This window comes from Semicossyphus pulcher, unplaced genomic scaffold (genome assembly GCF_022749685.1).
Source record: "Semicossyphus pulcher isolate SPU_LCO1_2020_fin unplaced genomic scaffold, fSemPul1.0.p SCAF_2, whole genome shotgun sequence".
NCBI classification, from domain to species: Eukaryota; Metazoa; Chordata; class Actinopteri; order Labriformes; family Labridae; genus Semicossyphus; species Semicossyphus pulcher.
In genome coordinates this window covers 25,088,399-25,110,921 of record NW_027211693.1, presented here as the reverse complement: position 1 = coordinate 25,110,921, position 22,523 = coordinate 25,088,399, and the positions used below count along the sequence as shown (strand labels likewise).

The 22,523-nt window shown below is 41.7% G+C and overlaps 2 protein-coding genes across 2 annotated transcripts; one reads left to right on the top strand and one right to left on the bottom strand.

Moving 5' to 3' along the window:
- Positions 1-1,316: 1,316 nt before the first annotated feature.
- cdhr2 (cadherin related family member 2) lies at positions 1,317-17,253 on the top strand. Its single transcript, XM_069670056.1, has 30 exons — positions 1,317-1,380; positions 1,464-1,523; positions 1,606-1,745; positions 1,824-1,874; positions 1,951-2,040; positions 2,703-2,792; positions 2,993-3,115; positions 4,245-4,391; positions 4,538-4,613; positions 4,703-4,821; positions 5,824-6,030; positions 6,154-6,303; positions 6,401-6,562; positions 7,865-7,926; positions 8,011-8,254; positions 9,513-9,752; positions 9,836-9,905; positions 9,988-10,572; positions 10,710-10,781; positions 12,006-12,055; positions 12,142-12,293; positions 13,721-13,817; positions 13,906-13,994; positions 14,123-14,194; positions 14,507-14,642; positions 14,896-15,014; positions 15,367-15,480; positions 15,569-15,652; positions 15,952-16,015; positions 16,105-17,253. The coding sequence occupies exons 1-30, from the start codon at positions 1,317-1,319 to the stop codon at positions 16,261-16,263; spliced, it is 3,888 nt and encodes a 1,295-aa protein (XP_069526157.1). The 3' UTR covers positions 16,264-17,253.
- LOC138598299 (G protein-regulated inducer of neurite outgrowth 1) lies at positions 16,887-20,916 on the bottom strand. The gene is made up of 2 exons (XM_069670057.1): positions 20,723-20,916; positions 16,887-20,237 (listed from the first exon to the last, which is right to left on the bottom strand). Exon 2 carries the CDS (start codon positions 20,206-20,208, stop codon positions 18,145-18,147), a length of 2,064 nt encoding a protein of 687 aa, XP_069526158.1. The 5' UTR covers positions 20,209-20,237; positions 20,723-20,916; the 3' UTR covers positions 16,887-18,144.
- Between the last annotated feature and the right edge of the window lie 1,607 nt (positions 20,917-22,523).

The following is a 22,523-nucleotide window of genomic DNA, read 5'->3' as shown; positions in this document are numbered from 1 at the left end:
ATCACTTATTCTTCTTCTTAATATGTGTGCTGATGTGGGACATTGATTCGATGGGAAATGTGTGTTTTTCTCTTCAACCTGACACGGTCAAATATCTTGTGCTGTATCGTATTACTACATTTTATAGCCTATACTCAGCTTTTGATTGATACAAACTTAAAACTTAAAAATTCTCAGATACCAAAGTGATTTATCCTCCCAATTAAAAACAGTGTATTCTTATATCTATGAGTTAATCGTTTCTCCTTACATCCAAAATCTGCCAAAGTCCATCATGTTGAAACTGTTCAACTGTTATCAACTGTTTGCCTCATTTATTAACACAAGGACTGGCCATAAACTCTTGTGTTCCTTAAATCCTTAAAGGGGAAAATACTTAAATAAGGTTCAATCAAAGTGAACAAACTCAATCATGAATGTAAATCAGATTGTTACATTTCTTACTTGATTCTGGTCTGTTGATGACAAACGTCACCCTGATGAATGGAAGGAAAACCGAACGAAGGCCTCTGATGTTTTTTCATGTTTCACGAGTTGGACCAGTTTTTGCTTGTATTTGGAAAGTTAATTGATTCATATTTTCCTTATTTTAATCGTAAAAACATAATGCTGGTCTCAGTTTAATAAGTTCTGCTGCACCTTTTACTTTATCAATATCAGAGAAATCACACAGGGCAGAAAGCGAGCGCTGTACTCATATGATGTTGCTCATCTGGGCGTGTCCATGTGCAACATGCTGTTAAATTTTAACCCACTGAATTAGATCATGCGCAGTTTCCTTCCCTTCATTTTACTTTATTGTTTTGTTGTTTTGTTTTGTCCAGCTGCATAACTGAAAACATGTAGCTCTGATCACATCATACACGTAGATTGAATTACTGATGATTTTGTTAAATATTGAATCCTTGAATTTGTTTTTGGCTAACAGTTAATAACAGTTAATAAATAGTTAGCTACTACCTCAGCAGGACTGTATTCATGCTAATTTGCAAATGTTATCATGCTAGTATGCTAATCTAAGACAATGAATATTATACTGTTCATGCTAGTTGTTACTATCAATCAGTATGATAGTATGATAAACTATTTCACAGCCTATGTGCTATACACATATTAGCATACTGGCGATAGCTCAAAGCGCCTTGTATCCTCAGTTAAACCTAACAGTTAGCATGGCAGTAGACTCCTTTAGCCTTGTTGCATTATGGTTATCAATTACTAATCATTTAAAAGTTGAAAACAAATTTTCTGCCGACTGCCAAAACAAGTAATATGTATCAATAATATAATATTTATTTTTGTTTATATTTGCAGACATGGAGGCGGCTAAAGGGAGTGTGTTATTGTTGTGCCTGCTATGTATTATCAGCCTCACTAAAGGTGAGTATATGCTTTAGTTTACCGTGATTTCCCATCCATGTATTCATATCACTACTTAACATTTTGTGTTTTTGTTTTTACAGCAAATACCAGTCCTGAAATCACTGTGCTTGTTTATAATGTGTGTGAAGACACCCCCATAGGTATGTTAGATATTGAAAGCTATGTTGTTACACCTGAATACTGCACACATTTATGTTTATCCCTCTGATTTTGCTTTTATAGGTGAGGTTGCATTCACTATAAATGCAACAGATGCAGAAAATGACCCACTGACCTATGCTATCTCTGGGGTCAATGCCGGATTCTTCACAGTTGAGGGAAACACCGGGATAGTAAGAGTCCAGAGACAACTAGATAAAGAGGTACGACCTGAGGGAAGGGGCGACTTCTGTTTTGAGTTTAATCCTTTAATGTAATTGTTTCTATTGTTTTTCTCTTAGAGTGGTGATGTGATGCAGCTTGGAGTTGAAGTCTCTGATGGTCCCAATGTTGTGAGTAACATTTCATTTAGTGTTAATCTTCCATTTCTTATCAGTTTGTTCATTATATTCATGCAATGTCTTTCAGAGAAGAAGAGATATCACTGTGGTATTATTAGAGGCCAACGACAACAGACCCATATTTTTAGAGGCTTCATATGATTTTTCCTTCCCAGAGGTAAGTCCAACATAAATGAGATTATAATTCTCTTAAGCTATTATCAGTTTGTCTTCTCGAGCGTATTATGTTATTAGCATTTATATAATGGCTGTCTTAAATACTTGATTCCGATTGGTTAATCACGGCATTCCGAGGTTTGCTATTACTCGATAAGAGACCGTTGTTCTGAAGAATAGACCGTTGCTAGGGATCCGACTGTAATCACACAATCCAGAGGACGCTGTTTTCGTCTCTCCTCCTTTTCCCCTCTGTAAACGGCAGAGAGAAAGTATTGAAGTTTAAAAGACGCCTTATTTACTGGACTTCTTTCAGCTGATTCATATAATTACAGTTAGTCCTCCTGTGTGATTAGAGCTGAATCCATAGCAACGGTCTGTTCTTTAGAGCAACGGTCTGTTATGGAGAAATAGCAGAACTTGGAATGCTGTAAATAACCAATCAGAATCAAGTATTTAACACAGCCATGGAATAATTTGTGATAACAACCTGCTCACTATACATTATCCCTTACGTATGATAGAACTCCAACCCTCTGTAAGAATAATTCAATTGATTTGCCAATCTATCATCATGTCGAAAATTGTTTATATTGTTGTTATCGCTGAGATTAATCTAAGATTGTTTTTGTTTTTTGTTTTTCTACCTGTCAAATTCACTAGAACACTCTTGTAGGTTCATCTCTGTTTAGGGTGCAGGCCACTGATGCAGACACTTCACTGGCTGGTGTGGTTACATACAGCATCGATGAAGTAAGCTTCCTATGTAAATCAAATCGCTTTCTATTAAAAAAAAAGAAAGAAAATTTGTTTTGTAGTGCACTTTAAAGGAGGAGCTTTCTTAAATCTTGTTGTACATTGTATAATGACAGTAAAGGCTTTCTATTTTATTCTATTCTATGTGATTTATCGTAATATCAGGTTAATAATAATACCATATATATATTTTCTAGGTCACTCCAAGTTCTGGATTTGATCTGTTTAGCATCGCAGAAGGAACTGGAGAAGTCAGATTAGCAGGAAGTCTGAATTACACTGAGCTCAGCACTTTCTACCGGCTGAAGATTAACGCAACTGTAAGTTGTTTTTTTTGTTTTACATCCCTTTACCCTTAATTTTAGGTGAGTGCTCATTCGCTTTTTTTTTCCTGAGACTTAAATAAGGTTGATATCACTATAACGTCTACATGCTAAGTATGAAACTACAGTCAGCAATCTGTTAGCTTAAATCTGACGGGAAATGGAAGGAGACAGTGAGCCAGTGTTATTGTGAAGGTGGTGACTAGCAGAGGACGTAACTGATCCTGGCCAAGAAATAGTCAGGTCCATAAAACCACAATGTGTAGTTTATACCATAGACTGTATATAAAGATCGACGACATGACAGCTCCCTAAAAGTGCCAAACAAGCCAAAACATTTTGAGCACCCCTTCTGACTGGCTGCAGTATAGGTCATTAAGCCCACCTCCTCCATGTTAACAGATGGGACATGAGTCAAACTATAAAATCAAAAACATTTTTTCTCAAACATGGTTTCTGTCATTACAGTTAGTTCTTATCTAACTCTGACTAATTTAGTTAGTTACAATGAGTTATTTGATGCTTTTGATGCTGTTGATGCTGCGGATGATTGGCAGCTCTGTTGACAAATATGGCTCCTGCATTTTGCAATAAGTCCGTACAATGACAGTAGATGGAGATGATTAGTCCATCTATCATGGCATCAGTCATTGGTTTATACACTTTGAGCTAACTGTCTCCTGGTCTAGATACCTACAAAACAGACAATGTAAACTCTGGCTAAGAAATTGAATATGTATATTTTCCAAACCGTTACAGTAGTCATTTATGGCCTACTTGATTATTCACTCGGAAAAACCTTAAGGCTTGATGAGGAAATAATAATTTAATATAAGAGCAGAGAATACAGCAACATTTACAGCTTGATGTAGGTGTGTTGAGCATTGTATATTTAACTTGCCCTGAACAGGATAATTTTAAGGGTCTGTAAGGTATAGAATAAAGGAGTTGTGTCTGTAAATAACAAATTAATCACTTAAGTGATGCATTTGATATTTATTAGACATTGATACAGTAAAAAAGGATTTTTGCATGTGAACACAGATTGCCCTGATCAATTTTAAATGTCAATTTACCAGTTAGTGAAAAATTAAATGATTTTTTCAATGTCTTTGTCCTGTAACAGGATGGTGGAGGTCGCTGTTTTTTTGATGAGACCGTTTACTTCTCAAGTATTGCTTTTTCCTTCATCACGGTTCTGGACGTCGCAGACCTCGACCCAATATTCCTTGGTGTTCCCTACGTCGGGAGTGTTAAAGAGAATTCTCTTGTGGTGAGTGCTTATGGCCTTTATTGTCCTGCAACAGTAAAGGGGTTTAATTTTTTGATGTTTAAAGAGGGAACAAAAAGAGTTATTTGTCATTATGTCCTCCAGTGTATTCCAACTTCCAACTGAACTTCTTTTTTTTTCCTTCTCAGGGCCAGTCTGTGTTTAAAGTGACGGCCATAGACCAGGACACAGAAGTCAATGATAGAATCCTCTTTACCATTGAAGGTTAGCCTTAAAACTAAAATGTGAAACAAAAAAATCTTTGTTTGCATTAATTGAGTAAAGATTATTAATATTTTCCACATTGTTTGCAGATGCCACAGAAGAAGGCCTGTTTAAAATCGGTGAAGATGGCGTCATATCTGTGTTGGGAGAGATTGACAGAGAGGCACTTGGTGACACTGACACTGACACTGTAACCTTGACTGTAAAGGTACTGTCAGAAATGTTATCTTACAGCAGTGTAAACGCCTGTCTGTATAGTGTACTGAATATTTCCTATCTTAGAGTGTACCATAATGACTATAATACAGTTCCGAGTCTATTTTCATAACACTATCCCTTTTATGGTAGTTTGTACACTGTTACAACCCGGCTCCTGAGGGAAAAGGGAAGCAACATAAAATGAGTTGTTTATGGTTAAAGCAAAGGTATTTAATTACAAAGAAAGTGTGAAAGACACATTTTTCTAAGAAGGGAAAAGTAAATAGAATAAAACCTAACTAAAGTGTAAGTCAGGCTGTAACATACACATTAACACATGATTTAAAGGAATGGTTATAGAGCACCGTAAGATAAGAAGACCTATGTCATGTCTGTATGCTGAATTTAAAGCTAGAAACACCAGGTGATTAGCAGAGCTTAGCTAAGCCTAAATTAGCCTAGCATAAAGACTGGAAGCATTAGAAAACACCAAGAAATCTCTACACCCAACCAAAAAATTAGGCAGATATCTCCCTGTAAAATGTATGGTTTTACATTTATTCACCTTTGAGAGTATATTCAAGAGACAGGAAGCTTCTCTAATGAAAAAGGGGTCGAGTGCAAGGCGAACAGGTCAAGTGGAGTTGTCTTAATGAGAAACGAGGGAGTGAGACTCCGTGTGGGGGGCCTTCACAAGTCTTCATAGCTTCATCGCCCTCCTGTGGCTCCTGAAATGAGACAGACAGAGCAAGAAAACAGAAAAGGGGTTTGTGAGGGAGGGTTCTGAGGGTGACCAAGACACATCTGTTCAGTGAGGGTACACAGGAAACAGCCTATCTAAACAGAAGAAAGATGCCAACATGAGAAACATGGCGTAAATTTTACATAGTGAAAATAGGAAATATCTTTTACAAATATTGGTCATAGGAGTTGTTGTTGTTGTTTATACTCCATACATTTGCTTCGAGAACACTTGTTTTGATGCATGTTTATATATTTTTTTCTATTTTAGGCCACTGAGTCCAATAAAAACATCCATGGAGTGTTTGCCAGCACCACAACAACCGTACTCATCAACATCATCGACGTGAACGACAACAAGCCTGACTTTTACAAGTGTGGAGGCTCCTGTGTGTTGGCGAGCGACTTCACAGGAGAGGTCCTTGAGAACTCGCTGGGGTCTATTCCCATCAACATGACGGTCAGCGATCCCGATAAGGTAAGAGAAATCACAAAGAAGAGCTTATTTGTTGTTTTGCAAAGAGTGTATAACACAGTTACTGCAGCTAAGAGAAACATTACGAATCAAGCATTATTTAACATCTCTTGTGGCTTTTCACAGATTTCCAACACTAGACTGACCCTGAAAGGACCCGACAGTGATGTGTTTTCTGTGCAGCCTCAGTTTACCATTTCAGACAGCATCGTTCAGCTTCTGGTCAGGCAGCCACAAAAACTGGACTATGAAAAAACACAGCAAATGGTTGTACAAGTAAGTATGAAGTTAAACAGAGGCCAAGAGTCTGTAATAAAACTATAAATTCATTTTATCTGAGCTTTTTAAAGCACTGTGCATGTCTGTTTTACAGGTGATCGCCACAGATCAAGATGATCTAAGCTTCCACTCCACTGCTACAGTTACCATCCACATCAAGGACACCAATGACAACAGCCCCACGTTTCCACAGCCAACATACAGGTTGGAGGTGCCTGAGCACTCTGATGTTGGGACAGTGGTGGCCGACATCACTGTAAGTCCTTTACTATCTGAATAATAGAATTTAGAACGCTGTCGACCTGCTGAACTGCCTTCATGACATCCACAACTACATGTGACAAATATTCCTGCAGCTAAATACCGATAAGACACAAGGGATATTAATCAAAGTGCAACATAGTGCTAATTCTATAATTCAAATATTCTCTGTTCGCTCTCCTATTCAAAAGGTCAAGGTCTAGGTCAAATCATAAATAAGGTCAAACACATGAGAAACTCTTTGAATAAGCCTATAGTTAAAACATGTTAAAGACCAGCTCCAGTCATGTTTTAAGACATAGATGAAAAAAAAAAAAAAATTGAAATATTAAAGTGTGTCTGACATGTTTCTTTCTGCAAAATACGTTTAATTGTCTTGTAAAAATCCTCCCAAGGATTCTCCTCCTTCTCCTTGATAAAAAAATCCTGAATGTGCCTGGGCCCCGCCCACTATGCAAAGTTGCGTCTGTAATCGTTTAGTGGCAACTTGTTGAAACTTAGCTAGCTTGAAATGTAGTAATTAATAGTAGTAACATTAACGTTAGTAGTCAGTAGTGAGTTTGCAAAAATAACGATGACGGTTACAGCTGGCTCGCACATCGCCGAAATGGTTGGTACACTGCAGTTTAAAAGCAGAAAGGCCGAGCCATGGAGATGTCTTGTAGCACATGAAGAACACCACTCTTGATTTTCTCTGGAGGGGGTCCAAGGCTGGCTAATAACATTGTCTCTGAGCCAAACCTGAGACACAGGGTCCCATGTTTTAAGGAGGTCAGGCTGAAGCACTCTCTTGTACACCAGTTAATCCCAAAATTGAATATGGAGTTGAAGGGCCTTCAGTACTTTATATCTATTACGTTAATGTTTATGTCTAATGATTGTAGCTACTCTAGTGTTGTATCCTGACTCCAGGTCCTTCATAACTTTGCTGCCAGGATTTTTACTCAGACTAGGAAGTGTAGTCGCATTACATTAATCCTTGCTTCTTTACACTGGCTACCTGTCCCTTTAAGAATTGATTTGAAGCCCTAAAAGGCTTAGGGCCAAGTTATTTATCAGGTCCCCTTTTGCCCTACGTCCACTCCCACTCCCTAAGATCCTCAGATGAATCCCTTCATGTTGTTCCAGGGTCTAAACTGTTACACAGAGCATAAAGAGCCTTTGGAGTCAGAGCTCGTAGACTCTGGGTCCCACCTTTAAAAAACTTCAGATGTTTCTATTTGTATTTCTGATGTTTCTGTTTGTTTTTAATTCTTGAACACACTCAGAAGAGCTCTCATTATTTGTTTCCCCTCAGGCAGAGGATCCCGACACGATGGATCAAGGCAACATCACCTACAGGCTTCTTCCTGAAAGCATGTATGCTGCCCTAACTCTGCTTATTTGAATGCAGCCACGGCATATCTTTCACTTCCACGCTAAATGTCTGTCTATGTGTTTCAGACGACTGTATTTTGACGTGGAGGAATATGCGGGCAAAGTTTATGTGACAAACAAAACTCTGTTGGACCGTGAGGTCAGATCTCTGTATTCTGCAACTCTGGAGGCAAGAGACACAGACGGTAAGCCGGGCACCACGGTGCTGGAGATCACTGTGACGGACATCAATGACCAGCCTCCAGTCATAAACAGAGACTCCTACCTGGAGTTTGTCAAAGAGGGTGGACAGCTTGAACTCAAGATAGAGGTAAAAGAACAATAAGAGTAAAGCTATTTTCATCTCCTACATGTGGGAGGTGCTATATGTAGCTGATTTATTTGATTTATTTGTATCAATATATATACTAAAACATAAATCCCCCGGGTTCTGTATTGATGAAAAATGTTAGATATCCACACATTTCTGTTTTTGTTTTGTCTGGGGTGTTATTTGTGGGTTGGACTGAAGGACTCTATTTCTAATTGAGAGATCTGCTAAAGATATGCAGCATGATCAACAGTATCATCTTTTTTATTCTGGAAACTTTTCATTTGTGTTGACACCTGGTTCATACTTTACCTGTAACACTACCCGACCCCATTAGTTTATATTTGAGCAGCCCAAACCTACTTTTTTTTTTATTAGGGCCCAAGCACCAACGGGTGCGAGGACCCTATTGTAATTGAAGGAATTATTTTTGAAGTTGTATCTGTAGTCATCGATCTTTTCTTAGTTTGTTCAGCCATAGTAGATTACTGTTTACTCGCAACACTTGCAGAGAGCGGAAAAGCGGCCGCTTAGCTCCGCCTACCCTCTCTGGCAGACCAACCACTGCTGGGTGATGGAGAACGCGTCACTAACTGGGCGCCGTTTGTGATTTTTTCCACTAAAGTCGCCACAGGCAGCCAGTCTGAAATACTGCAAATGCAAAGGCTTTCATCAGTGGGCCACAGGCTCAACCACCATTGTGTTACATCATATGGCGATAGATAGTGACTTAACGAACATTATTTAAACGAAAATCCTCGATACCTTAAACCTTTAAGTCAAATTACTAGATTTAGTGAAGTTGCCGGTGGAGTCACAGAAGGCCGTAGACAACTTTCTTTTTAAGTTTAACACCACAAGATCTGTTCATGGAATCCAAGTTAAATTAGTAAAATCCCCCTTAAAGCTACAGCACAAAATTATATTATAGAAAACGGTTTTCTTCAAACATAACTAGACCTTGCCTCGACAAGAAAACAGAAAAGTTCTCCCAGTATTCTGCAGAAGAGCTTGATTTGCCTGAAAAGAACTTAACCATCTCACACTTTTGAGACTGCCCAACATCAGAGATCAACCCCACTAATGCTGCTGGAGCTGAATGGAAGTGAATCCCTGCAGTCTGGGACCAAACAGGCCACGACAGAGCAGCATATTAATGACCAGAGAGTGGAGTGGGAGGTTCATGTTCTGTGTACTTTTTTTACCATAAAACACGTAGCTTCTTAACCATTTGTTCTCCTGTTTCTCACTTCGACAGGCTACTGATGCAGACGACCCAGAAACTGACAACAGTAAAATAGTGTATAAAATTGAAGAGAGCAGGTACAGTGATAGCTTCACCATCGACCCAAACACTGGTGTGCTGAGGAACAGCGGTGAGCTCGATCGTGAGGCCCTGGACCCGGCGCTGGACGGAAAGGTCGAGCTGAATGTAACTGCCACTGACAAGGGTACTCCTCCGCTGTTCACCACGGTCACCGTTATCATCAATGTAGAGGTGAGGCTGCAGCAGTTTCCAGCACAAAGTGACGCCGATGCTCGTAGTGAGGATGATAACTGTTTGCTTTTGATGCTTCCCAGGATGTCAATGACAACACACCACAGTTTGACGCCTCCTCCTACCAGTTCTTCGTTAAAGAAGGAGAAAGGGGTTTGTAATTATTCCTGCAAAGCCCTCTAAGTGTTCACACTGCGTGGCTGGATATTAATAGTTTTTTCCCCTGTCCAACCAGGTGCATTTGTGGGTTCTGTAACAGCTGAGGATTTGGACCAAACGAGAGAATTTAACCGCATTTCTTTCGGCATCGTTGATGGAAGCTTTGGCAGCTTCATCATTCGCACTTTTGCAGAGGAGCGGGGTTACATGGGAAACATCACAGTCGACCCAGATATCGAGTTGGATTACGAGAGCGATCGAAAGCAATTCAAACTGCGTGTAGAGGCACTAGACCTGGAGCAGAAAAGAGCTGAAGTGACGGTGGACGTGAATGTGTTGGACGTGAACGACGAGAGGCCCGAGTTCAATCCAACAAAGCCTGTGACGGTGAAGGAGAACACCACCATCAGCGAGGCCGTGGGGAGATTTATGGCGCAGGACAAAGACGGGAACCACTCTCTGGTCTACGAGCTGGAGTCCATCACATGCAGGTGTAACGGCTCTATGACGCCCTGCAGTTACTTTATCCTGGATCCAACAGGGGAAGTCAGGGTCAACCCGGAGACCACGTTGGATTATGAACAATGTGACCAGGTGCTGATAGAGGCTCAGGTGGTGGATTTGTTCACAGAGAAAGGAGAGAACAACAGTCTCACAACAGGTCAGCACTCAGCGTTTACACACAATAACATGAAGGTGTGATAAAAGCAGCAAAAGCAAATTAAAGCTTGACATGATCAGACACTGACCTACAAATACACATATCACACAACTTCATTTTTCTTTGACTGGTTTCAGGACAAATGGTGATCAACATTGAAGACATTAACGACAACGCCCCAGAATTCGTCATCTCAGATGCTGTATTTGGTGAGTGTCAGTGACTCAGATTATTTGAGATTATGTGACTGTTAGTACATTTAATTTATTAGCGGCATTTTGTTGTACTCACTGCTTACGACCCCTGAACGCAACCCATCCTCACTGCTCGGTGTGTTCGCTTATGTACAACCAGTCCAACCACCTTGGGGTCCAACCTCCCCCAGAAATGTTTTTTCAGAAAATATTTTAAAGTTTGAATCTCGAAGTTCTCAGTTTCGTTCTATATGACGGCACCTTATGGCGATAAAAGGCAATTGTGAGCTCATGCGTTCCAGATAACCATCTACGATTGGCTCCCTCTGTTACAGTTGTAACTCTTGATTTTCCTCGCTGACGCTCGCTGTCCTTTTTAGACTGTTTGCTTCATCTGAGCGTCAAATTTGTTTCTTTTTCTTTGGATTTTCACTTATTGTTGAAGTTGTATCTGTAGTCATCGATCTCTTCTTTGTTTGTTCAGCCATAGTAGATTACTGTTTACTCGAACACTTGCAGAGACCGGAAAAGCGGCCGCTTAGCTCCGCCTACCCTCTCTGGCAGACCAACCACTGCTGGCTGATGGAAAACGCGTCACTAACTGGGCGCCGCTTGTGATTTTTTCCGCAAATATCGCCACAGACACCCAGTCCATAAAAATACTATATACTGCAAATGCAAAGGCTTTCATCAGTAGGCCATTGGCTCAATCTACATGGTGATACCTCTTTCGGCGATAGATAGAGACTTAACAGACATTTATTTAAATGAAAATCAAAAAAAAAAGTTATATACAAGAAAACACAAAATTGAGGATTTTTTACAAAACTAAAGATCTTTTTTTTCCAGAGCTACAACTTAACCAGTGAATGCAGTTTGCTCTGTTGATATGTGAGCTCAGTAACTGCTATTAATTCCTCCATTGCACTTTAATTTTATGTATGTAGATTTTATATCATTATTATTAGAAGTAGTAGTATTAGCATTTATAGTTAGCAAGCACAGACTACAGGAGCACTTAGAGGACCCTTCACATTCATCAGTTGACCTCTTGAAAGTCCTGAACCCCAGATTGGAAACCACTGATTTAAAGGGACATTATAGCATATAATAAACAAGTATATAATAGTACTTTTATAGTATGTAAAAATAATATTTTGGGCTGGATTTTGTCATTTGTTTATTCAAACAAATTCAAACTAAAGAGTTCAATACTGATTTTCCTTTTCTTGATTTCAGTCGCGGTGTCAGAAACTGCGAGTAAGGGCACGTCTGTCGCAGGAGTCACTGTGAGTATGAATGAAAAACAATCATGATTGAACTGTTTGTTAATGAGATATGTGACGTTCCTGCTTGTATCTCTTGCTGCTCTCAGGCTATAGACCGGGACTCTGGGATAAATCGTCAGATTGAGTTTAAAGTCGAAAAGGTCAAATTTGCAGGTGTCAACAATCAGACATCACCCATGAGGATTCTGTTCGAGGCCGTCACCACACAGCAAAAAGACGTTTATGTTGGAATCATTCAGTGAGTACAAATGAAGTCATCAGCAGTGTGTTGTTAATATTTCTGGTTGAAAAGTCAAACAAATAACTAAGACACTCACAACAACCACAAACAGACTGATTTTGAAGGGGCACAAAACAACTTTAAAGAGGTGCAAAATGACCACAGAGAGATCCATAATTACTAGAGGTGTGACGGATCACTAAACTCAATGTTCAGATCGAAATGTCAAAAATCCTTCTGTAGTCTAGAGCCTTGCAAGTGTTACAAAAAAACAAGGTTTTTACATAGCAGCAGTGGCTACATTTAACATGCTCAGCGTTCACAGCCGACATGTGTGTATTTTTTTGCTGGCTACACCTGCATTACAATTACTGTTCAAGTCACAGGAAATAAAAAAAATACAGTGAGCTTCAGGTTTAGGATTAAGGCTTAAGATTGTCGACCCAGCACAGCCTTATGAAACTGTGTGTAACAAGGGAAAGTTAATATCCGCACATTACAGCAGGCTGTGGGACGTTGAGCTTCCGATTGTTATCACAAGCAACAGCCAGCTGGTTCTTTCAAAATAAGTGCTGACTCAGTGAAAGTGAAAAGAGAAGCGTGGAGGCCCTGTTAGATACAGAGAAGCTAATATAAAGTGGAATATCACCACTGTATGATCTATTCCTGTGTTAAAGACACATCTCTCGTTAAAAATGTCACACTTACGCACCACGTAATCGTCGTTCTTGACTTACGTTTAGCATAGCAGTTTAAGGTTGGATATTTAGGAGCGCTGGTTTGGCTCGGTTGGTAGAGTAGGCGCCCCATGTATAGAGGCTTCAGTCCTCGTCGCACTGATTGCAGGTTCGACTCCTGGTCTGCCGATCCATTTGGTGCATGTCCTCCCCCACTCTCTTCGGCTGTCCTATGAAGAAAGGCAAAAAGCCCAAAAAATAATCTTTAAAAAAAAAGGTTGGATATTTAACTGACTTTGGTGAACGTCTGAATAACTTTAAACTTACTTCCTATCACTGTCTTGCTAACCCAGCCACAACAACGTCCACAAAAAGACACAAAATTACTAAAAAGAGACACAAAGCGACAACAAAGAGACTCAAAGTTACTAAGAAGAGACACGAAGTGACAACAAAGAGACTCAAAGTTACTAAGAAGAGACACGAAGTGACAACAAAGAGACTCAAAGTTACTAAGAAGAGACACGAAGTGACAACAAAGAGACTCAAAGTTACTAAGAAGAGACACAAAGCGACCACAGAATGATAACAGAGAAACAAAAGCACAACAAAGACGACTACTAAGAGAAATCCTAACAAAAAGTGTCTTGTTCAGTCTCATCTCGGCACTTAGTAGAAGAGGTGGAGATAAGGTGGTCTTTAATCCAGGGCCCTGTTATGTTCTAATCTGCGTATGGCGTCGCTCATGATTTCTCCTACTTTCCACAGGACTACAGAGGGGCTCGATGTGACCCTGAAGGGGAAGTATTTGGTAACAGTAACAGCAACCGACACCGGCGGCCTCTCCACCAGCACCGTACTGGAGGTGAGAGACTCAAACATAGCCGCTGGATCTTCAGTCATGACATATTTAGACAGCTTGTGCCAATACTTCTGTTCTCGTTATTTTGCAGATTTTCTCAATTGATGAAACGTTTAGAGTTGAACTTGAATTTACAACTTCTGTAGATGAAGTTACAGCGGATCTCAATGATATCGTCAGGTAAACCTCTGCACGCTTTCGTAACATCTGAATCTGATGACAGATATTTTATTGTCATTATTTAACACTTAAATCCACTCTGTTTCTCATCGGGGGGTTGTGTTTTTTTCATGTCTCTCTGTTTCCAGGGCGCTAACTGCTGCCACCAAGGCTGCTGTTGCAATTTCATCAATCAGGGAGGACAAAGCTGAAGCATCCAGGCAAGTTCCTTTTCTCTGCACCTTCAAATTAAGATCCTCACACTCAGAAATAATCACAGTCTTTCATTAGAAAGATTCAGATCATTAATTGTTGGCCGGTGCTGACAGGAATATCCTTCAGCTTTTTACCTGCACACAGACTCTTGTCCACTAGGTGGTGCCAGTGTCCCTGTAAACATACTGTAGTGCTGATCATTAATTGTAGATCCTTGAAGGGGATAATTATCAGCACACACAAACACAACAATATAAGAGGATTGAACAAGTTCTTTTAGTCTCAACAGTGCAAGTAAAATTGTATTCTTCTCTCAGGGCTGCAACTGGCACTATCCTCGTGGCGTATTTTGTCTTCTCCAACGGGACGGCTCTCACCTCTGACAATGTGGAAATGGTGATCTCAGATCCTGCTCATTTTATTATCCTGGAAGGGCTGGGACTGAAAAACATTGTGAGTACGACATGTTTCTCTTTTAAGTCAGGTTATACTTTATTCAGGTTACATTATCTACATCATTGAACATGCCCCGTTGCTCGTGAATTACAATTCCCTACACTACATTTTTGCTTACATTTTAGTGTAGATTCAAAGAGATACTTGTCTCAAAACTATATCATAGCATCTGACAAAGGTAGAATTAAATGAGACCTTATAGTTCCACACACACCATATACTAAAGACAGATTTGTTACTTCTGTTTCAGGTCACGGCTCCTATCGTTGAGAAATCAAACCCTTTGTTGTACGCCCTGATGGGCATGCTGGGAGGACTCATCATCGTGCTGGCTGTCCTCACCACTTCCTTAATGTGCACTCGCAGAAAGTAAGACAGGAGGATTTGGAACAAAAAATAATTACTTCCTTTAAAAAAATGAAGACAAACATGTAATTTAAATGTTTTTATAATCATAATGGTATGGCCAAACTAACAATGTGCATGTTTGTATTTGTTCAGTTGGGGATATCATTTACAATCCATCAGACTCCACAAAATCTCACTTTCTATGGTACACCATGGCTAACCATTGTTATAGATGGATTTTTAAGTAGTATATTTACCACACATTGTAACTCAGGAAAGCTGTACTTTCCAATTTCCAAATTACTTTTCATCTAATCATTTCTATGATCCATCTACTTTGTCTATTTACTAATGAACTCACTTCACACTACAGCTACAGGAGGAAGCTGAAGGCAGCTAAAGCCATGAACTTGGCTACCATGGTGAACTCTGACAACCAGAAAAATGGCGCCGCAGTTCCTGGAACCAACAAATACACCATGGAGGGGTGAGGAGCACAACATCATCAATGAGGGATTGAATGATGTCATACAAAACGTAACTCTGACTGTGTTTGTCCTCCTATTCGCTGACAGGGCGAACCCGGTTCTCAACCTCAACATCGACACAACCCTAACGCTGGACCTGGATGAGGACAGCTCAGATGTGGACAAAGTCAGGTAAAGAGAAGCTCTCTGTGACTCTCCATCTGCTGATAGCAGTTGTTCGCTTGGTCACCGCCGTTTGAGGAGGTGGTGACTCACAGTGACACACGACCTCGCTCTCCTCTCTGTAACAGTGCTGGTTAATAAACTGGGATTGCTTCCAGGTGAACATTTTGTCACAGCGTGCTCACTACAGCAGGTCATGATGGGGCACGAGCTCTCTGCTACCACCCGTATTAAAATCAGAAGAACCTCTCCTCCTGAAATTATTGCACATAAAGATTCATCCCTTTGTTTGTCTTTTTACTCTAAAGCCTCTACTCCCTGGACTACGATTCAGACATGATCCTTCCTGAAAAGGATACAAAACCCAGCATGGTGAGTTTGCATTTCAAAGTCCATCTTCATTTGTACTTAAATATAAGAAGAGCATGTTCTTACTCAAAAATGTGTCTGCTCCTCATTAGAACATGATCCAGGAGGAGGAGGAGGACGACGAGGACAGTGGACCTCCAGAGTACGTGGAGCCTCTGGGTGCAGTGCTGGCCCGGAGAGGACCGAAGAAAGGCACAGATAATCCCCTCATGGGTTATAATAACCCTGCTTTCAGCACCACAGACTTGTGATGGAAATATGGGAGGAAGAGACCTTAACCACAGGCCTCAGATGGACACATGTTGCTTCTCTGTAATCAGGCCAAATAACAAGCTCAGACAATGAAGTCCTCTCAAGTAGCCCTCTGTTCTGACAGATAGTAATATATTATGATATGTATGCACCGAAAGTGATGACTTTGCGTATCTAAGCATCAAATTCAAGGAAAAGCATTAAAGAAAATCAAAACAGGATGTAAAATAAGATGTAGATGTAATAATAGCACACAGTTTTCCATAATCGACTCAAGAACTGTTTTGTTTGTTCAAAAGTGAGAGGCATAGTTTGACTATTTGGGAAATATGGGAGTAAAAAGGGAAAATTGATGCAACTCTAATATAAAGCTACAGCCAGGAGACCGTTAGCTTAACTTAGCTTAGCATTGAGATTGTTTAATTGGTACAAAAACATCTAAAACTTGTGCCAGGCTTCCAATCTCTATACTAAAGAAAGCTAACTGCTTTACAGCCATGGCTTGATATTTAAGGCAAAGACATGAGAGGAATATTCTGTGAACCGTCTCATGTAACTCTGAGCTGTCAAACTTCCTTAAACACGATCTTAAAAATGAATAATTGGACAAAAGAATAAAAAGCTTGTTGCACATGTGAATCACTTTATTTTTTTAATATATTAAGCGATGGTTTAAAAAACGGCTTTGTTTGCTTTGAAATAAACTTTATTATAAGTTATGTCAACACACAATGTTAATTTTTGTTGCAGCTACAAGAAAGAAAATCCAAAAAGAGGAAGTAAAAACGTTGCAGATTGTAAATGTATGAATGAAAATCTTATGTGTGACTGCATGTCGGCCAAAACGTAGAGTCTAAAGCAGGTTTGCAGTTTGTCGCTGTTTGCTTTGGCTTTGAGAAACGTGTCGGTGAAATGAAATCATGCAATGTGACTTTGTGCCTTCCTGCAAGCAGCTGATTCTGATTCTCGGACTGTTTACTGACATCTAAATGAATGTATCACAAGTGCAATCTGTGAATAAAATCAATTTCTTCAAATGTGTTTTATGTGAAGTTCATGAGTGAACACCAACATCACTAACACAACGATAACCTCTGAGTTAAAACACATTTAAAATAAGGTTTATCACACAAATAAATCACTTATCATGGCACTAAAATACATTAAAGAGTAATGAATAAAAAATACCCTCATATCAGGAGTTATTACTTTGATTGTTCTTCTTCAGTAAATTATTTTTACTTTTCACAACACAGACAAGTTAAAACATTGTGCTAAATCTCAAAGCAGAATATAAGACGTACAAAAGCCTGCACTAATGATACTAAAGGGACTCCTGTCACACGGATCAAGGCGACATTTAGGTCACTTTTTACTTCCATACATTCAAACACCTCCAGATTACAGCGAATGACCGCACGGTCATGAATCACAATCAGAAACTGTCCCTGCGCTGTTGCTTCTCTCTGTTTTATTCAACGTGTTAGCAACAGGAGAAAGATTACCATGGCTTCATTTTGTGTTAAGTGCATCAAAAAGCTGGAATGACTCACTGGACATTTAAAAGATGTGGGTGAAAATATCAAAGGAGGAAAGCTAACAATGACACTGAAAGATCACCCTCGTTTGTCCGAACATGAAAAACGTGAAACACCAAGAAAAGAGCAACAAAAACCCATCTTATATGGCTGATTCTTCAATTCTCCGTGATAGAAGTTTGTTATTGTGCTTCTGTGTCTCGTGTGAGGAGCTGATTTGCCTCGCACACTTTCATGACTGTGAAGTGAAGCAGTGAACGCACCGTATCACAGCCTCAGTCGCCATGTGATTCTCCAGCACAGATTTTCTTCCCTTCCTCCCAGCTGTTGTTGCCTCTCGCGTCACTCCGCGCTGTGAGCTCTGGAGCAGCAGTGTGGCTGCTGCATGTTCTCCATCAGCTGTCTGAAGGGGTTTCTCCTGCGTCGGCCCACCTCCCCGTCCTGCTCTCCCCTCTTCCCCTTACCAGAGCCCCCGTTGGTGCCCTCCGAGGCGAGGGGCATGGCCGACGGGGCGAGCGGAGGAGGCGGAGGCATGGAGGGCTGTCGCTTCTGCTTCTTCACCTGCTTCTCCAGATGTTTCTGGATGGCTGAGCCCAGCACGGTCACCTCCACCACCGCCCCGTACACCTCCCACGTCATGCCTTTCTCATCCCAGCTCACCTCCTGCACCGGCTCCTCACATTTCTCCTTACAGTTTCTGTCCTCTTCTTCCAGCTTCTTCTCCTCCTCTTTAACGTCTTCCTCTTTGTCCTGCTCCTTCTTCTCCTCCTCTTCCTCCACCACCTCATCCTTCTTCTCCTCCTCCTCTTCCTCATCCTTTTTCTCCTCCTCCTCCACTATCTTCTCCTCTAAGCTCGTTTCCTTCCTTACCTCGGGGAAAGCTGTGATGGTGGGCGTCCTCGGGGTCATAGGTGCTGTAGCCACGGAGCGATACTCCACCAGCTGACCCACCTGCAGCTCGGCGTCTTTAGTCTCTGCACCCACGGCTCCACATCTCACGCCGGAGCTGGGGAAGCAGAAGGCCTGGTCGCCCTCGGGTGGGGTCATGGGGCTGGTGGCCACAGACTGACACTGCACCACCTCCAGGCTCACCTGCGTGCGGATGTTGTGGCAGCCGAAGGGAGCTGGAGATTCAGGGACGGGCGGCTTTGACATGGGAACATCTTCACATGCGGCTTCTGAACTTTCACATTTCACGTCTGTTTTTGCTTCGTCACAAGCAGAAGTGGAGGATTCTTTAGCGTCTGTGGGGATATTTTCCTTCTTTACATCGTTTCCTCTGATTTCCTCACATTCATCTATCTTGACCATCTCTGTCTCTGACTCAGCCTTCTCCTCCTCCTCATTGTTGCCATAGTGGGTCACCAGGATTGTAATGTCTTGATCCATACTTCCCATCCTCTGCTGCTTACTCTGCTCTTTACTGTCCTCCACAGTTAGTCGAGAATCTGTTGACCCCACAGCAGGGCAGCGGGTGGAGCCCTCTGGAGCTTCATTTGAGCTGAAGCCTTCACTCGGCTCCTTTGATGTGCTGAATTTCAAAGCTGTTATCTCTGACTCAGCCTCCGCTTTACTATTTGTCGCAGGGAAACTCCCTTCCACCTCCTGCCCCTCGCTCCGTCTCACCCTCTCCTCCCTCCCGATGAGCTCGGAGAAAGCTGTGGTGTAGGGCGTTTTTGGTGTCATGGGGGACGTGGCAACGGAGCAGAGCTCCACCTGCTGACCCACCTGTAGCTCGGCGTCTTTCGTGTCGGTACCCACTCCTTCGGATCTCCCAAAGGAGCTTGGGAAGAAGAAGGAATGGCTGCCCTCGGGAGGCGTCATGGGGCTGGTGGCTGCGGAGCGACACTGGACGACCTCCAGGCTGACCTGTGTGCGCATGTGGTGCTGGCCGAAGGGCGCTGGGGTGCAGGGCTCACAGGGGCCTGGAGTTGGTGGCACCTGCATGGAGATGTTCTCAATTTCTGCCCCTTTTTTTCTGTCATGACACGTGTTTTTATCCTCAGATGTTCCCCCCTGAATTCCAACATCTCCATCGCCATCACTCAGGATCTTATCAGAGATTGTTGTGTGGTTTTGTGGAGCTGTTTCTTCATGTGGCTGTTGTGTCAGACCGATTACATCAGAGTCTTTAACACCTGTAGAGTCTGACTGGTCAGCGGTGTCACAAACCCCTCCTGAAACCTCCTCATCCCTGGATGTTGGATTCTCCTTCGTCTCCTTCTCGTGGCTGTGCAGTTTTGGCTGATAGCTCTCTTGTGTTGATGACTCTTGACTCGTGTTTATCGGAGGTCCCTCAGGCTCCGCGCTGCCATCTGAGCCACCTGGACGCTCTCCATCATCTGCCCTCTCACAAGGCTTGTGGTCCTCGCTGACACCTCTCATCTCGTCCTTCAGAGTTCCCATTCTGTGTTTGCATGAAAGTGGTGGAAATCCTGCAGGACATAAGACAGCACTGAAACACTGTTTGTACAATTTGTATCAGTAACTGTCTCAGTAACGAGAACAGCGAGCCAAAGATTGTGTGGAGCATAAAACAAAGGTTTATTTTAGTCATAAAAACTGTCGTACAGTGTCGATGTGAAGCATCCAGACAGAGGCTTGTTACAGTGTTACATCATTGCTACTATTAGATGGAAATTAGTCACATGCTTCCCTCGTGTAAAGGGACTCTGTATCTATGATAGTCACTGTTATTTAACGCTATTAAACTGCACTTTAACGGCTGAAGCAATCTCACTAAAAAAGCTTAGATCTGTTGTTTGATTTCATCTCAGATTTTAACCCTTAAATACATTCACATGTTTATACCCAAGTTCTGTTTTAATCCACAATCACACATCAGACTCATGCACAGAAACCCTGTACTTGTCAAATTCTAGGAAAACAAACATTATGAAATCCCGAGCAGCGCACATACCTCAGCAGTCCAAGTCACACTGAAGCCTCTCCATAACTCTTTGTCAGATTCGGGTCAAACATCACAAATCTCCACGCTGATCGAGACCCACATCTGTCCGCGCTTCTCCCCCTGTTGATTGATAGCGATTGCAGTGGCTACAGGTTTGTCTCTAGAAGAATCTATCTTAGGCAATCCTCGCTCTTTAAGCTGTGCCTGTGTCTATTGAAAAAGCTTCACATTTCCAGTTTCCCTGGAAACCACGGTCGGGCTCTGGCGGTGTGTGGTAATGTAACGACACAATCTCTGCTCGGCTCTCTAATCATCAGGAAATCATAGTAATTAACTCCAGGTTCTCATCGCAACACAACTGCGGGTGCACAAAAGATACAGTTTAAAAAATCTGTGAACTGGATTTGATTGAGAATTTTTTCAGGAGGAGGAATGAAGTGGAGATGAAAGCTGACAGATGATCAGAGTGAGGGCTCGGGAAGGGAGGGAGAAGTGTGCAGAAGAGGGATTTCTCTTATTAATAATGCATGATTACTTTTAAGTAAGACAGAAGTGTGTTTCCTTTGAAGGCCACGTTTACTTGACCCCTGAGAGTAGAGAAATGTGTGATCGTAGTAAAAGCAGCCTGACAGGATCTAAAGGACACTTTCTCTCTACCTTCTACACTCTCATCTGTCTGCAAGTGTGTTTTTGTACTAGTACTTTTCAATATATATATATATAGGCCTGTACATAGCAGCTTTAGTCTGTGAGTGTTGTGTTGTTGAACCTGTTGTTTTAAGCAGAGTGTGTCTATTTGTATCTGTACATTGAGGGTTATGTAAAACCAGAGTCCTCGTCCGTGCACAAACATGGCCAGTAAAACTGACTCTGATTTTGAACTGAATGAAGTTTTCTGGAGGCTGATGATCACAGGCTCATTACAGGAGCAGAGAATAAAAGCACACACAGGTGTAGCAGTAGAAAATGTGTGCAGGAGCGAGCGTTCTGCTGCAACATTACATGAAAGAGACAAGGGGGGGATCAGCTGAAGGAGCCTGGAGGAAGCAGAGCTGAGCCTCCCACACAAACCAACACTCTGTAACCACCTCGTCTTTCATACTCCGTCCTCCCTCCAACCTCTCCGCTCTGCAACACACACACACTTCTCGAAAGCATCTGCTCCCCTCCTCTGATTGCGAGGATTTATTTGTCACATTTCTCTTGTTGTTTCTTTGTTTTTTACAGTATTTGTGAGCGGCAGCTTTGCCCAGAACACCGTGTACTGACAGAAGCATCATCACCGTTAATTCAAAAGGCCCTCCACCAATCCCCGGCCGCCGCAGAGATCTGTTGCCTAGCAACCGCGTAGTGTGGCGGAGGGGAGGCGTGCTGCTGAGGGCCAAGGTAGACGGCTCCTATCAGAGGCCATCATCAGCTCACCAAAGGCCGTCTTTTTCTGCAATGTGTTGGTAATAACGGCCGAGGTGATTCAAAGATGAGAGCTCTCCACAAACAGCGAAGGAGCACGGGCGGCTGCAGCTACAGACAGTGTTATCTCTACTGAGCGCGGCAGGATATCACAGTGTAAAAAAACCTGAGAGACAAGTTGGTGTCTGTTTTTATTCCTCAAAATAGTCACATAATAAAATCTAGCATAAAGACAAATGGAAAAAACACAATTTATAAAGATTTCCTTTGGAATGTCAGCTGAGTGGAGACATTTATCTCCAGGTTTCTCTGACGCCAGCACACTTCCATCCCAACATTATTACTCTAAAACTATGGATGATAAGAAAAGTTGGCTCCGGTGTTTCAGCTAGAACTGTTC

Bases quoted from the DNA above. Each gene is read 5' to 3' on its own strand.
- cdhr2 (XM_069670056.1), top strand. From the start codon at position 1,317: ATGGAGGCGGCTAAAGGGAGTGTGTTATTGTTGTGCCTGCTATGTATT. The intron at 1,875-1,950 runs GTGAGTAACATT...AATGTCTTTCAG, and splicing joins TCTCTGATGGTCCCAATGTT to AGAAGAAGAGATATCACTGT. The intron at 6,304-6,400 runs GTAAGTATGAAG...TCTGTTTTACAG, and splicing joins CACAGCAAATGGTTGTACAA to GTGATCGCCACAGATCAAGA.
- LOC138598299 (XM_069670057.1), bottom strand. From the start codon at position 20,208: ATGGGAACTCTGAAGGACGAGATGAGAGGTGTCAGCGAGGACCACAAG.